Source organism: Candoia aspera, chromosome 17, assembly GCF_035149785.1.
Source record: "Candoia aspera isolate rCanAsp1 chromosome 17, rCanAsp1.hap2, whole genome shotgun sequence".
Classification (NCBI taxonomy): domain Eukaryota; kingdom Metazoa; phylum Chordata; class Lepidosauria; order Squamata; family Boidae; genus Candoia; species Candoia aspera.
Window position 1 is genome coordinate 3,379,803 of NC_086169.1, and position 14,343 is coordinate 3,394,145.

Genomic DNA, 14,343 nt, shown 5'->3' on the forward strand with positions numbered 1-14,343 from the left:
CAGAATGCTGCTAGGTCTGGGCTACAGGGCATAGGTCCAGCCTGCTTTATTCAAGGGGGTCCCCAAATGATACCCTCCAGCTTGCGATGAGGATGATGGGTGATGACGTAAGACCACCTTGTGCACTTCGAAAGGCTGGGTAAACCTACTTCCCAGCAGCCCCAGGGTGGGCCATGCTGAGGGATTGTGGGAGATGTAGTCCAGGAACGTCTAGAGGACAGTACTGCAGGTAGTCCTCGCTTAACGACCACAGTTGGGACAGGAATTTTGGTTGCTAAGTGAAGTGGTCATTAAGCGAATCTAGCACGATTTTACGACCTTTTTTGCGGTGGTGGTGAAGTGAATCACTGCGGGTGTTAAGCAAACCACAGTGGTTGTTGAGTGAGTCATGCAGCCCCCCACTGATTTTGCTTGCCAGAAGCTGGCCAGGAAGGTCAAAAATGGCAATCACGTGACCACGGGACACTGTGACAGTCATAAGTGCAAACCGGTTGCCAAGTGCCCAAATTGTGATCTCGTGGCCAGGGGGACGTGGCGATGGTAGTAAGTGTGAGGACCGGTTGTAAATGGGTTTTTCAGCACCGTCGTAAGTCTGAACCCTCACTAAATGAATGGTTGTTAAACAAGGACTGCCTGTAGTCAGTTTCACACCAGGAAAAGAGCTTTAAAAACGGACTAGGATTCTGGATCCATGCAACCTCCAGGCTTAGAAATAACCCATGGATGAACAGAGGACCCACTGGGGACAGAATCGCTCCGCTGCAATGCGGCATTGGCTTCTAGGAAGTTGGCCCTAATCTAGCCCAGCTCTTTGCAACCCGACAGCCTTCATCCTAGCCAAGAAAAGCCAGCAAGGGGTGTTCCTAGAAAAAAAAAAGATTTATTCTGAAAATGACCTCGGGAAAGGAGATGCGGGAAGATAATGGAGGAAAAGCTCTTAATTCAACGGATCACCGTTCCGGTAGGATTTGGGGCCACATCAACACGCCTTTCGATCTCCGGTTGATGCAGGGTTTTCCGCCGAGTCAGCAGACCCTTCCCCAGGATTCTGTCCCGCTCCCCGCTATTTTTTCTACCTCCTCATGCAGATATTTAATTCCAGATAATTGCTTCCGGGTGGGTTTTGATGGGCACCAAACTCTAGGCTTCCTGTTCTTCTGTGGGACGCTGCCAGAGGTAAGTCTGGATCGAGTCAGCTGTAGCCACAGTCTCAATGTAGCCCACACCGGGATCAGAAATCCCAAAAGGTACATCCTTGGAGGATCTGCAGAGGAAGAAGGATCACAGTGAGAAGGAACGGGAAAAGCTTTCGATACTCAAGGCCACATCCCGCAAAAAGAGGAAGGTGTTTGGACACAAAATGAGGAAGTCTAAATGCAGAACAAGACCTTTGCAGATACAAAACCGCATGTTTCATTTGGGGTTGTGTAAGCAAGGCAGCTTGTTGATGGTAGAAACAAGGTAGTCCTCGCTTAACAACCATTCGTTTAGTGATGGTTCAGACTTACAACAGTACTGAAAAAACTGACTTATGACCAGTGCTCACACTTACAACTGTCGCAGCATCCCCGTGGTCACATGATCACAAATTGGGCGCTTGGCAACCAGTTCGCATTTATGGCCACCGCAGCATCCTGTGGTCATGTGATAGCCATTTTTGACCTTCTCAGATGGCTTCTGGCAAGCCAAATCAATGGGGAACCATGTGATTTGCTTAACAACCACATGGCTTGCTTAACACCTGTGGTGATTCGCTTAATGACCACCACAAAAAGGTGGTAAAATTGGCTTGGATTCACTTAATGACCACTTCACTTAGCAACCAAAATTCCCACCCCAACTGTGGTCGTTAAGCGAGGACTACCTGTAAACAAATCCATTAACTTCCTGGCCTTTTAAGTGTGTTTGGAATGCACCATCCGTTCACGCCCCCAGAACTTGGAACCCAGCTGCTTGCGATTAGCCAAAGTGCATCTGATTTCATGGGAGCGCACCAAAGTGCAACTTTTGTGATGGTAAAACTAAGTATGGGTTAGAAAAACATCCTGTTTAAAGCACAAGGGGATCAGTTGGGATCCACTGGAAGATACCTGAACAATCAGTAATCCATCCCTCTGATACCGTAGGCATGAAAGCCGGCTGGGTGACCTTGGGCCAGTCCCTCTCTCTCTCAGCCCAACCCACCTCACAGGGTGGTTGTTGCGGGGAAAATAGGAGGAGGGAGGTCTGTTCCCTGCTTTGAGTTATTTATAAAAATAATAAAGGCGGGATAAAAAAACAAACATAAATAAATGATTTGCAGGAGACACCCAACTATTTAACCATGAGGTTTGCTCACTGTTACTTCCCTTGCACGCCTGTTTCTTGGCCTGGCCTCCCTCGAAGGGCTGGCACAACTCCAGTTTTTGGGGGCAGCATGTCCACCATGGATGTCCCTGCAGTGACGGCATGTGCCCCTATTACCTGCTACTCACCTGTTCAAGACCACGACTGCTGCCGAGCCGTCCGGACGTAGAAAAGCAGAGAATTCCAAACCACTCCACCAGTTTTTCTGGATTTCGACGCGTTGTGTCCCCTCTGGAAGGAACTTGCTGCACAAGGAGAGAGTCACAGAAGTGGGCATTATCAAGAAGAAAGGGAAAGAACCAGTCCAAGCTTGGTTTGAACCTCAGCGCATCGCTCACAAAAGGAGGCTGAAAAGATGACGGGGGAAAAAGTGTTTTTCAAATTCTTTTTTTTTTTTCATTTTTAGGCAAAAAGCCCATAAGTGGTTTCCAGTCACCAATAAATGTAGCGAGTGTCTTTCCTCTAATCAAATTCTTCTAATCTAACCATTTATCCATTTGAGCAACATCTGTCAACATCACCCACCATTTCTCCAGAGTGGGGGGTGTCAAATCTTTCCATCTCTATGCCTATAATAATCTCACTGCAATAATCATATAATGAAGCAGTACTCCATGGCTTTTTCCTAACTGCTGGCCAATTAAAATCTATTCTAAAAAGCAAGGGGGGTGGGGGGCAGGGAATCTGGCTCTGTGCTAAAGGAATGCACAAGGGATTCCGCATGTTAACGTTCTCCTGGATTTATTCTGCAAGGTTCTTGCTCTGTTGCAGCAGAAGCATCCAGGAGTGATGGTGTGGGTTGACTCAAACCACGTCTCTCCGAGTTGCAGCTCCCTTTTTTAAAAGAAAATAATAAAAAATCATGTTCCCTGTCCCAGGAACATGGTGGATCTCAAAGGAAATGGCTGGAGCACATTGATGTCTGTAGGCACCATCTTGGCTTCCTCTGATCTACTGCTTGATGCCAGCACACATCATCCCTGGCCTAATAATAGAACTATTTGCTTTCTGCTAAATGGGTCCCTGGGAGCTAAAGATGCCTGCTTTGATTACCATTTGTAAACCGGTAAGCCCAGCCCTTCAATTTTACAAAGACACGGGTTGCTGAGTGTTTAGAGCAAGGCACCGCAGTGCTCCGGTAATGTCAACCTTACCAGGTAGGCCAGACAGGAAACACAGCCAGATGAGCTAATTCTACCTTATTGTAAGGCTATATTGACAGAATCCTGCAAGTCTGAAAATCCAATTCTCCCCCCGTCTCCTTTACAGCCTGAGAAACCAGGGAGGGTCCCTTCTGAGCCTCTTTCCCCACCCATTATGCAGCTGTGGGCTAAGCCATTTCTTATCTGACCATTCCCTTGGCAGCATCTCTTTGCCCCATCTCCCAAGGTCTTTCCCACATACCATTACATGTAGCTATTTTAGATTTTGCCTCCCATTGCTTGCCACAATAGAGGTTCATGGGAGTCCTTGTCCAGAATCCCCAGAGTTCCCCAGCCTCTAGGTCAGCACCTCAATTTCACTCAGGCGCAACCCCAAGTTCAAATTCCCAGCCAGATCAATTCACACAAATTACTGAACCTAACTTATTCATTAAGCCCTGTTCTGGATTACTAACCTGATGGGTTGGGTGAGGACCCCCACTATTTCACCAAGGAATGAACCATTGCTGGATGACGCCAGACAAGACCTACCTCCCAGGGCTTTTGCGAGGGTAAAACGTTGGGGGGAAGCAAGCCAAGCTAGAAACGTCACTAAAAACACACCACATGCTTGCTGTTCTGTATGCAGGCACTTCCCGGGACGGGCAAGCAGAATCTGGGCTTACCTGAAATGAGCCATGTGGTAGAACATCGGCTGCTTGTAGAAGACATCCTTGTCCTTGTCAACGATCACAGGACTGTCCACATAATTCTTGCTCCAATTGGGCCCCCCTTCCATATCCAAAACGAGGTTCCAGTCCGTCCATCCAGTGACGTAGTTGTTGAGGTTCTGCAGAGGAAGGCAAAAACATTGTTGCTCTGCCCCCCCCCCTTTTCCTACAACAGCAAATTCAAAGTATGACAACGGTCCCCGCCCTACCGCAAGGATGCTGTGACTGTACTTGCTGCCGCGATCCCAGCCGCCCAGCACCACTCGGGGCTCCCAAAAATAGGACCCCGTGGAGGCTTCTGTGGAGATGAGATAATATTTCGGGAAGAGGTGGTGGGTGATGGAGAGCGTCAGATCAATAGGCGCCAAAAAATCCAGATACCAGTGGATCCCGATCCCGTTGATGTATTGGGCAGCCTTGGGGTCTTTGAGAACCTGGAGAAATAATCAGCACGAAGGATTATTTTCTGGCATCATGCAATAGGCAAACTGGAACCCTTAGGTTGTGAGTAAGGAAGGCGAGCAGGGGGCTCCCTTCCGGACTGTTAAGCGCATGCGTAGCACTGAGGAATTGGGCAGCCATTCCAAGAGGCACAGATTGGGACCGCCTTAACCTGCGGGGTTTATATGGCTGGGTTTTTCCCACGCTTGTTCAGTTTGTTAGGATTCCTGTTATGTATTAGCAATAAACATTAGAGAACAGTTCCCTGTCTCAGAGTGTTTCCTGGGAGTCAGGACAGGTTGGCTTGCAAGAAATCCAACTTCTGATAGTATTTATAAGAAAAAAGTTAGGAAGCCCTAACTAAAGGTTTTCTGCAACATTGTGATTCAAGAACAAACTCCATATATAGAAACCATGTTTCAACCCTCTTGCTTTGCTGGCTAGGGAATTCTGGGAGTTGAAGTCCACATGTCTCACAGTTGCCAAGGTTGAGAAACACTGCCCTAGACAGTTTTCTAGACCGCATGGTGGAAATGGAAAAACAGCATCAGATTAAATAAGATGCAAAGTCACACAGATCAGGATCAGACAAGATGCTTTAGCAGATCAGTTAAACAGCCAAAAAGCCAATCTTGGTTTGTTTGTTTGTTTCAGTGATTTTGCCCATTCTGCAAACCCAGTTGACTAGTTAGTTGGGTTATGATTCAACCAATTTTGAGGTTTGAATTTGACCTTGCATTCTCTTACAAATTATTTTATTTCATTGCTTAGTGTTTTTTAATGACCCTGTTGCCTACCGCTTGCATACGCACTTTATTCTTTCTCTTTCTCTCTCTCTTGATCTTGGGCACAAAGCAAATAAAATAAATTTAATTTGCCAGCAAAGAAATAAAATAAAATTCAATGTACTTTATGAACCCATAATGGGGTTTGTTCAGCAGTGCAATTAAGTGCATTTTGGGAATATGTGGGGCGGTGGGCTAAGGAGAGCTGGTGTGGTTAAGCTGTTGGACCAGAAGTGTGCAAACATAGGAACGAATTCACTTCCCAGCCCACAAAACTGTGATTCTGTACTTGAAGCAGGTGATCAATCTATTGAATAGTTAATAATTCCAAGCTTGGTGTATTAAGAGCAGCAACCTTTCCCTGCCAGCATAAACAGCTGCTTAATGGAACTTACACAGTTAAACACACTTATCTTGAATCATCCACAGGAAGGAATTGAAAACAAAAGGCATCAACATGCTGGCAGTTTGAAAATGGGATGGGCCCAAAGGATATTAAAGGTTTGGCACGCCGAAAACCTAAAACGTTTTTTTTGAACAGTCAGCTTAATTCAGTCTGTTGTGGTTGCCAACTTACCACTTCGGCCCAGTAAGGCAGCATCACCCTTTGGTCATCCAGAATGATCAGCTCGATGCCCTTGTAGCTGCTGTTGGCTAAAGCAGGGCCCAAGTCCTGGGCGATAAAATCCCGCTGGTGCTCAGGTGAGAAACCCAAGCACTGGAAAGGGTAGAAGATAATGTCGCCGGCCGTCGGCTCGTTCCCAGCGGTGATGGCCCAGAAAGTCAGATTATACTTGGCGTATTCATCAAGGAACCTGGGTGGGGAACAGGGAGTAGGGTTAAGTCGCTGGATCCAGACAAAACCGTTTCTTGCAGAAATCAACCTTCATAGGCTGCTCCTGGCATTGGCTCAGAACAGCCTTGCTGGAGGAGGAATATTTAGGAATATTCCTAAATATTGGAATATTTAGACCAATATTCGGGGCCAGCAGTGGCTAACCAGATGCCAAATCCCCCTCCCCTTCTGAGAAGAGGTAGTCCTCGACTTACGGCCACAACTGGGACCGGAATTTCCATCGCAAGTCATTGCAGTCGTAAGGTGAGCCACAACACGATTGGACTCGATTTTGCGACCGTTTTTACAGCGGTCATTAAGTGAATCACAGGTCGTTAAGCAAACCCAACTTCCCCGATGGATGCTTTTTATTTATTTATTTTATTTTTCAAACTTCTATTACCGCCCATCTCCCCCAAGAAAGGGGGACTCTGGGTGGTTTACAATAAGCCGTTTTTTTGCCGTTTTTTGTCTGAAAGCAGCGAAAAAGGTCGCAAACTGTGATCACATGACCACAAGATGCTGCGACCGGCCATAAATACAAGCTGGTTGCCAAGCACCCGAATTGCAATCATGTGACCACAGGGGTGGTATGACGGTCATAAATGTGAGTAAGGGTCGTAAAGCACTTTTCCCGAGGCTGTCGTATCTTTGAACCATTGTCGAGCGAACGGTCGTAAGTCGAGGACTACCTGTAGCCAACAAGCAGGAGATGAGCACCCTACTTAGGTCCCAGCGTTGTACCCCAGCTACTGAGAAACACAATGCTTGTAGGATTTAACAAAGCAAGTCACGCGGGTAGCAGGCAAAGAAGCCAGGCATACAGTGAGCAGCATTTAGACATGCACAGCCTAAACCAGGATCACAACACTTAACATGCCAGTCAGGTTTGGACAATTGGAAATGCAAAACAGGAGGGCATCTGGCCAGCCCAGAGGCTTAGGCGGGCAGCTGGTCATGCCAAGCAGGGCTGCTGCACAGGTTTGGCTCTTCATACCTTCGAAAAGAAGCAAGTCAAAGGCATCAGGCAAGAGCAGTCTATCTGAGCAGGGAGCAGTTGGGGAGCCTTCAGAACAGTTAGTCTCCCAACGACTGCCCATCTGCCCCACTGGTCTGGGAAAGCCATGAGATGGTGCAGCCTGGACTGTGGGAAAGCTGCCCCTTTCTTCATGGTTACCTGATAAAATAGTTCGCCCAGGTCTTGTGATACTTGTCCCCCGGTTTCCCCTTGAGGGTGCCTCGGCCTGTCATGGCTCCGTTGGTTTTCATCCACACCGGAGATGTCCAGGGACTGGCATAGAGGGAGAGGGGCCGAGGTGCTACTGCCTGGGCTTGTTGGAGGATGGGGATCTGGAGTGCAGGAAGACAGAGCACAGAGTTTTACCTTCGTGTTAAGCTCAGCCTTGGTTAATCTTGGTGCAATAAGGAGGCCATTCAGGAGCACATTCTTCCCTCTTTTCCTATGTCCCCCATTTACACACCCAGTTCAGCTCCCCCAACCTTGAGCCCTCCAACTTCAGAGGACTACAATTCCCATTGTCCCCACCTAAGCCTTCAGCCAAGGAAACTCCATGCAGCAGGGCTGTTTTTCAAACCACTGCCTTCCCAATATACACGGGGACATGGCCCGTGCCTAGCTAAAATAAAACCAAAGACAAATTTCTAGTCCCCTTGGTGTGTGGTGGGTTTGTTTGTTGTTTTTTTGTGTTTTGGCAAATAAAAAGTCTACAAAATGCAGAATTAAAAATTAAAATTAAAGAATTAAAAATAAAAATAAACAAAGGACAGGAACAACAGAACCTGAAAGGGTGCGGCAAAAAACAACGGAAATAGAATTCCTTTTCAATCTCTATTGGCAAATCATCAGGAGCTGATCATGAAAATAATTGGCAGCACGCTGCTAAAATTACTCTGTAAAAAGGGTCAGCTTTTGAGGAGTTAGAAAATTGGAATGTAGTGTTGTCTTTGATGGTAATGCCTAATTGGCACATCCTTTTACATGGATGTTTTTAAAGAAATTGGGAAAATAAATGCCTTTCATGAATCCTGTATCTTAAGGTAGGTAAGGTAGGTAATTAAAAAGCAGACAGCCAGTCTGGTCTAGTGGTTAAGGTGCTGGGCTAGAAACCAGGAGGCTGTGAGTTCTAGTCCCGCCTTAGGCTCGAAAGCCAGCTGGGTGACCTTGGGCCGGTCCCTCTCTCTCAGCCCAAGAGCCAATCAGGCGTGGTAGGAGAGTTCTAGTCCCGCCTTAGGCATGAAAGCCGGCTGGGTGACCTTGGGCCGGTCCCTCTCTCTCAGCCTAAGAGCCAATCAGGCGTGGTAGGAGAGTTCTAGTCCCGCCTTAGGCATGAAAACCGGCTGGGTGACCTTGGGCCGGTCCCTCTCTCTCAGCCTAAGAGCCAATCAGGCGTGGTAGGAGAGTTCTAGTCCCGCCTTAGGCATGAAAGCCGGCTGGGTGACCTTGGGCCGGTCCCTCTCTCTCAGCCTAAGAGCCAATCAGGTGTGGTAGGAGAGTTCTAGTCCTGCCTTAGGCATGAAAGCCGGCTGGGTGACCTTGGGCCGGTCCCTCTCTCTCAGCCTAAGAGCCAATCAGGTGTGGTAGGAGAGTTCTAGTCCTGCCTTAGGCATGAAAGCCGGCTGGGTGACCTTGGGCCGGTCCCTCTCTCTCAGCCTAAGAGCCAATCAGGTGTGGTAGGAGAGTTCTAGTCCCGCCTTAGGCATGAAAGCCGGCTGGGTGACCTTGGGCTGGTCCCCCTCTCTCAGCCTAAGAGCCAATCAGGCATGGTAGGAGAGTTCTAGTCCCGCCTTAGGCATGAAAACCGGCTGGGTGACCTTGGGCCAGTCCCTCTCTCTCAGCCCAACCCACCTCACAGGGTTGTTGTGGTGGGGAAAAGAGGAGGAGGAAGGAATATTAGGTATGTTCCCCACCTTGACCTATTTATAAAAATAATAAAGACGGGATAAAAATTAAATCAATCAATCAATCAATCAAATATAAATCCAGGCAACATAAAAAATTCAATTCTTGTCATTGGCCCAAATCAAAACATGGAAAATCAAGGCGTATCATCAGTCAAGTCTTTCAAAGGGTGAGAAATGGCTCTGAACAGCTTGGTGCAACAGCCATTAAAAAAAACAAAACTTCATAGATCTGACTCAATGATTTGGATTAAATATACTGTTCCAGCCTTCATCTGGAGAAATGTCATTCTAGATGCAAATCTGGACTGTGGGTGTTTCAACATGCATATATCTGCCGATCTTAAGATGATGTACCTTCATTTTTATATCTTCCTCCGTTAGGCTGAAGTTTTTCAGCTCAAAATCGTTATCCACGTCAGCATACGTGTATAGCCTCACTGAGAAATCGCAGCTTGCCATGGGCACCCGGACCAAGGTATATTCGATCCCTGAATCAAAAGCGCAGCAGAAGCACAGAGAGTGGGGTTAGGCATAAAGGTGCAAAAGGGGATTCACTGGCCCAGACCACTCTCAGACCTACAGCTGTCTAAATTGCTGAATTCCACCTCTTCAGCCAACCTAGACCCCAATGGGGGATGATGGGAGTTGTAGTTCATGCAACAGATGAGGGAAGGTCCCCAATCAGCCTGCATCTGCATCTGCATCTGCACTGGGGGCATTTCAGGACCTTGGACAACACCTCTACCCTTTGTGAATGGGGCCTTGGCTTGGTTTCAGGACCACGGCCAGCAGCCTCGTAGGCCTCTGGTCCCAGTGCCACCCTGGCAAAGAGACCAGTTGTCCCAGTACAGGCCTGGTTAATCTACTGAGATTTTCCAGCCACGCCAAGGAACTCCCTTTGGGAACACTCCCCAGTCCAGATGCTGAAACAAGATTACTTAAACTGAGATAACTCAAGGAACTGCTGAATCAAAAGTGTGAATTAATAACTAAAACTGGAGAGCCCAGCCTTGCTACCCTGTTTGATGTTATTTACCTTCGGCGGAGAAATAAGATTTGAGCAGGTTTTTCTGACTCTTTGGAGACAAGGCCAGGATATTAATAGCAGCTGAATCTGTGAGCGCCCCGCCAAAGCCCTTGATTTTTTGATATTTCTGGGACGTCTTGAGTTTCAGAACAAGCTTTTCTAGAGAAAGGAAGAAAAGTGTGGGGGGAGTTTTATATAGGATTATACTTTCTTATTCCCTCATCCCCACCCAACCCCACACACCTGGCTATTAAATTATTCATCCATTTTTACAACAGCTGCATTTGCATAACACACTGAACATGTTTCACAAGTTGATCCATCTTCTGGATTTGTGCAAAATGAGCTGTCTTCAACTAAGGTGACGCAGTGGGTTTGGACACCCACCAAATCTAAACAAGATTAAAACTAAACAGGTTTAGCATGTTTTGAGGGTGAGTTGGTAAGGTTAAACAGATTATTGGGATTTACATGTCAACAGCAACTAACAGAATCCCAATATAGGGAACATGCCTGCTGTTTGGAAAATTTACCCACTTCCCAGCCTCAAACTGCTTTTTAATTACCTATTAGTGTATTGTCATAAATCCTTTATTTCAGAAAGTGGTCCTTTCAATTTATTTATTTTTCCAAAACATCATTTTTGTCCTTTCTTTTGGTCATCTCACTTTGACCGTACAAATGGTCCCACTTCATGCCCAGTCTTTCATGTGCATGGGAAAAATATGGAGACTGAACTGTTGTTTTAAGATACATTGACATATCCTGTTTGATTTTAGATATTTTTTTTCAAATATGCCTTTTTTGTAAAGTTTTTCTTGGTTCGGCTCTTGAATTTTCCTTTGGAAAGCAAAGTTATAAACATCAACAATTAATTTTTTAAATGAATATTTTTAATTAATTTTTTTATCCTTATGAAAATATCCTTTTTTTTTTTATCCCTATGAACCTTTTTCAGTTTTACCCCTTTTTCAGGTGGGTCCTTGATCTTTTTCCAAGAAAATAGGGTCACCGTATGTATTAGGCGCTACCTAGATCACCTTTATCCTCAGCAGTTCAGAACCCCAGAGAAAGCAGCTCCTTTGGGCTAAAATATATACACATACCTGAAAAAGCAGAAGCATCTTGCCATTTCTCATCAACAGCTCAAATAGAGACCAACGTTACGATAAAAATAATATAGGACGTTGGGAAGTTGCCTAAAAGCAACTGCGTCCAGTCAACAGATTAAAGAATGTCTGACGAGAACTGGGTGAATTGCATTCTGTCATCCAGGCCTACCTTGCAGGGTTCTTATGAGGACAAAATGAAGAGAAGGCTTTCATACTTGGGGGTCTAATCTGGTCTCACCTGTCTTGGGAGCATTCTTCAGGAGCAGCCCTTCACTGCGTTCCACACGGCGCCCGGCTTTATTACTTTCATACTTGACAAAAGACCCCAGAGGGGGAAGAGAGATGGGCCCCAACGTGTCACAGTAATCGGCACCACATTCACACACCAAGGAGCCTTGCCCAAAATTCCTGGGAGTACATGGCCATCCCCCTGGAAGAAGAAGGGAAAAGAGGTTGGCTTTTTGCTTGATGAAGACAAAGGAAACAAGTCCTTAACGCAGTGTTTCTCAACCTTGGCAACTTGAGGATGGGTGGTCTTCAACTCCCAGAATTCCCTAGCCAGCTAGGGAATTCTGGGAGTTGAAGTCCACATGTCTTAGAACATGCTGGGTGGGGAATTCTGGGAGTTGAAGTCCACACGTCTTAGAGCATGCTGGGTGGGGAATTCTGGGAGTTGAAGTCCACAGGCTGGGTGGGGAATTCCGGGAGTTGAAGTCCTGGGGAAACCTGCTTCTCTGGGTGGTGTTTTTTTTTGACGGAGGGCTTTCCTGTGATCCATTTGCCCACCCCTTTGCAGCCACCCTGTCTGTCTCACTTTCTCAACAATGGTTTTCTCCCATGCAAATGAACAGAAGCCCTTGGAGACGGTGGGAATGCAGTGGTTTGGAAAGGAGGTTACTAAACATAAAATAAAGCTGAGGGAAGTTAAAAGGATGCAAATTACACAAGAGAGGCTTGCACAATGAGAAATATACATGCATACATACATACATACACACACACACCCCTACTCCACCTTGACATGAAATGAATAAAGAAACCTGCACTCCATTCACAAGCATTTCACTGAAATTTTCTTCTGTGAAAAAGATTTCAAAGGCGAACGTTCTCCCTTTCAAATGAGTGAAAATTGGGAGAAAGAAGATGCTGGTTTATTATTTTTCACTGCAGGAACATTAGCCCACAGCACTAGAAGTTATCCAGATGACAGATAGACTGCCTTTGAATGTTTCAACCAAGAAGAAAGAAATCCAGTTGCCATGAGTCAACCCTACAGACAATTCCACCTGGCTGACAGAATCTCCATCAACGTATTGCCTTTGAACTCGGAGGCTCCCTTCCGGAGTGCTTTCCCCGTAATCCCCCAGATGGACTTTTGCCACCCTGTTTTGATGGGAGTCACGCCAAATGACAACTCTGGAGAGCATTTCATAAGGGAATTTATTGTGCAAGGGGAGGCAGCCCTCGGGACTTGCTGACACTTGCTTTCAAACGCTCACCTGTTATGGCAAAACTCAGCTGGAGAAGCAACAGCGAGGTGAGGATTCGCAGAACCGCCCAACGCATGGCTGTGTATCCCAAGGTCCCTTGGTGTGAAAAAGCCGTGTCCTGAGAGCAAAACAGAAAGAAGAAAGAATTGCACATTTGTTTATTTGATGGCCACCCATCTTAAACACAACTCTGGGTGGCTCACAACATTCGTTTATTCCTTCCTTCCTTCCTTCCTTCCTTCCTTCCTTCCTTCCTTCCAATTCTCCTTCTTTCCTTCCAATTCTCCTTCCTTCCTTCCAATTCTCCCTCCCTCCCTCCCTCCCTCCCTCCCTCCCTCCCTCCCTTCCTTCCTTCCTTCCTTCATGCAAGCAATAAGGTTGTGATTTTGGGGAATGGATTCACAGAAGCCCCATGGCAGCCTTGTCTCTGCTCTCAAATTCCTCCCCATGCCTGCAGATTGTTCTCATCTGCAAAGAACCCCGAACACAGTTTGGGTCCTTGAAATACAAAACTGCCCAGCAACCCATGTAAAAATAAATAATTGCATGGGAGAGTGGTCCTTAGTGTGCTCTGATCCTGTTTGTTTTCTTGCAGATGTTTTAGGTGACAACTTCAGTCCATGCAGGTGGTCTGTTATTAGGACAATCCCAGCACCCCCCCCCAAAAAAAACATGCAGGCTTTGGGGCCCTTTGAAGCTCTTCAGCAGGCAAGGAGGCAGGGGGGAACAAAGGAATCAGTGGCGGGGGGGAGCCAAAATTTAATCGGAGAAATGTCCTTGCAAGGAAGGGACAGATTTTAGCCAGAGAAGATGATTTTAGGACACCTGTTTTTTGATGGCTGGTGCCTTCAAGGTGAATTGGAGGTCATTTCCCATAATCCCCAGCCTGTCTTGCTGGTCCAGGGCTGCCCAGCCTTCCTATGTTCCTCCGGGGCTTGCTTGTGCCACAAAAATAGCAAAATAAAATACCTCATTCCCCAATTCCATGTGATGAGCCTGGAAGCTGCGGAAAAGCCATCTCCAAGCCCATTTTCCCCAAAGCCCAACAGGCAGAAAGAACATATGAAAATAAGGAATTTGACTGCCCCAAAACTCGAGAGCAAGCTGGCAAGTTTTCTCATGGAAATTGTGACACTTTTTGCAACAAGGGAAATGCAGCAAGGTTTTCTGTAAACAGGTTAAGCATCAGGGGATGGTGAGTTATAAAAGAAAGGCCTTAGCCAGCCAAACCAGCCATTAAGTCTAGTTTTATTTATTCTGATTCCGCAGTAATTTTCCAGATAGTTTTTAGCCCTCCCTGAAAATCCAATCCCGAACCTTCAGCACTGCCTGTGACAATGGCTTTCCCCTAAAGATGAAATAAGATTTTAGTCCTCATGGCTCCAGGCAAAAGAGTGATAATGATACCTCTAGATTCCCAAGCAGCATGACAGTTTTCCCAGTCGTCCTTAAGTATCAAACCTGGCGTTCTCCCACTCCCTGGAGAATCAAAGATTCTAGTCCTCATGGATC

The 14,343-nt window shown here is 46.5% G+C and overlaps 1 protein-coding gene across 1 annotated transcript; it reads right to left on the reverse strand.

Moving 5' to 3' along the window:
• Positions 1 to 1,140: 1,140 nt before the first annotated feature.
• Positions 1,141 to 12,907, reverse strand: LOC134506840 (lysosomal acid glucosylceramidase-like). Its single transcript, XM_063317203.1, has 10 exons — positions 12,841 to 12,907; positions 11,580 to 11,771; positions 10,239 to 10,388; positions 9,557 to 9,690; positions 7,458 to 7,630; positions 6,023 to 6,260; positions 4,429 to 4,653; positions 4,175 to 4,338; positions 2,475 to 2,591; positions 1,141 to 1,264 (listed from the first exon to the last, which is right to left on the reverse strand). Exons 1-10 carry the CDS (start codon positions 12,905 to 12,907, stop codon positions 1,141 to 1,143), a joined length of 1,584 nt encoding a protein of 527 aa, XP_063173273.1.
• Between the last annotated feature and the right edge of the window lie 1,436 nt (positions 12,908 to 14,343).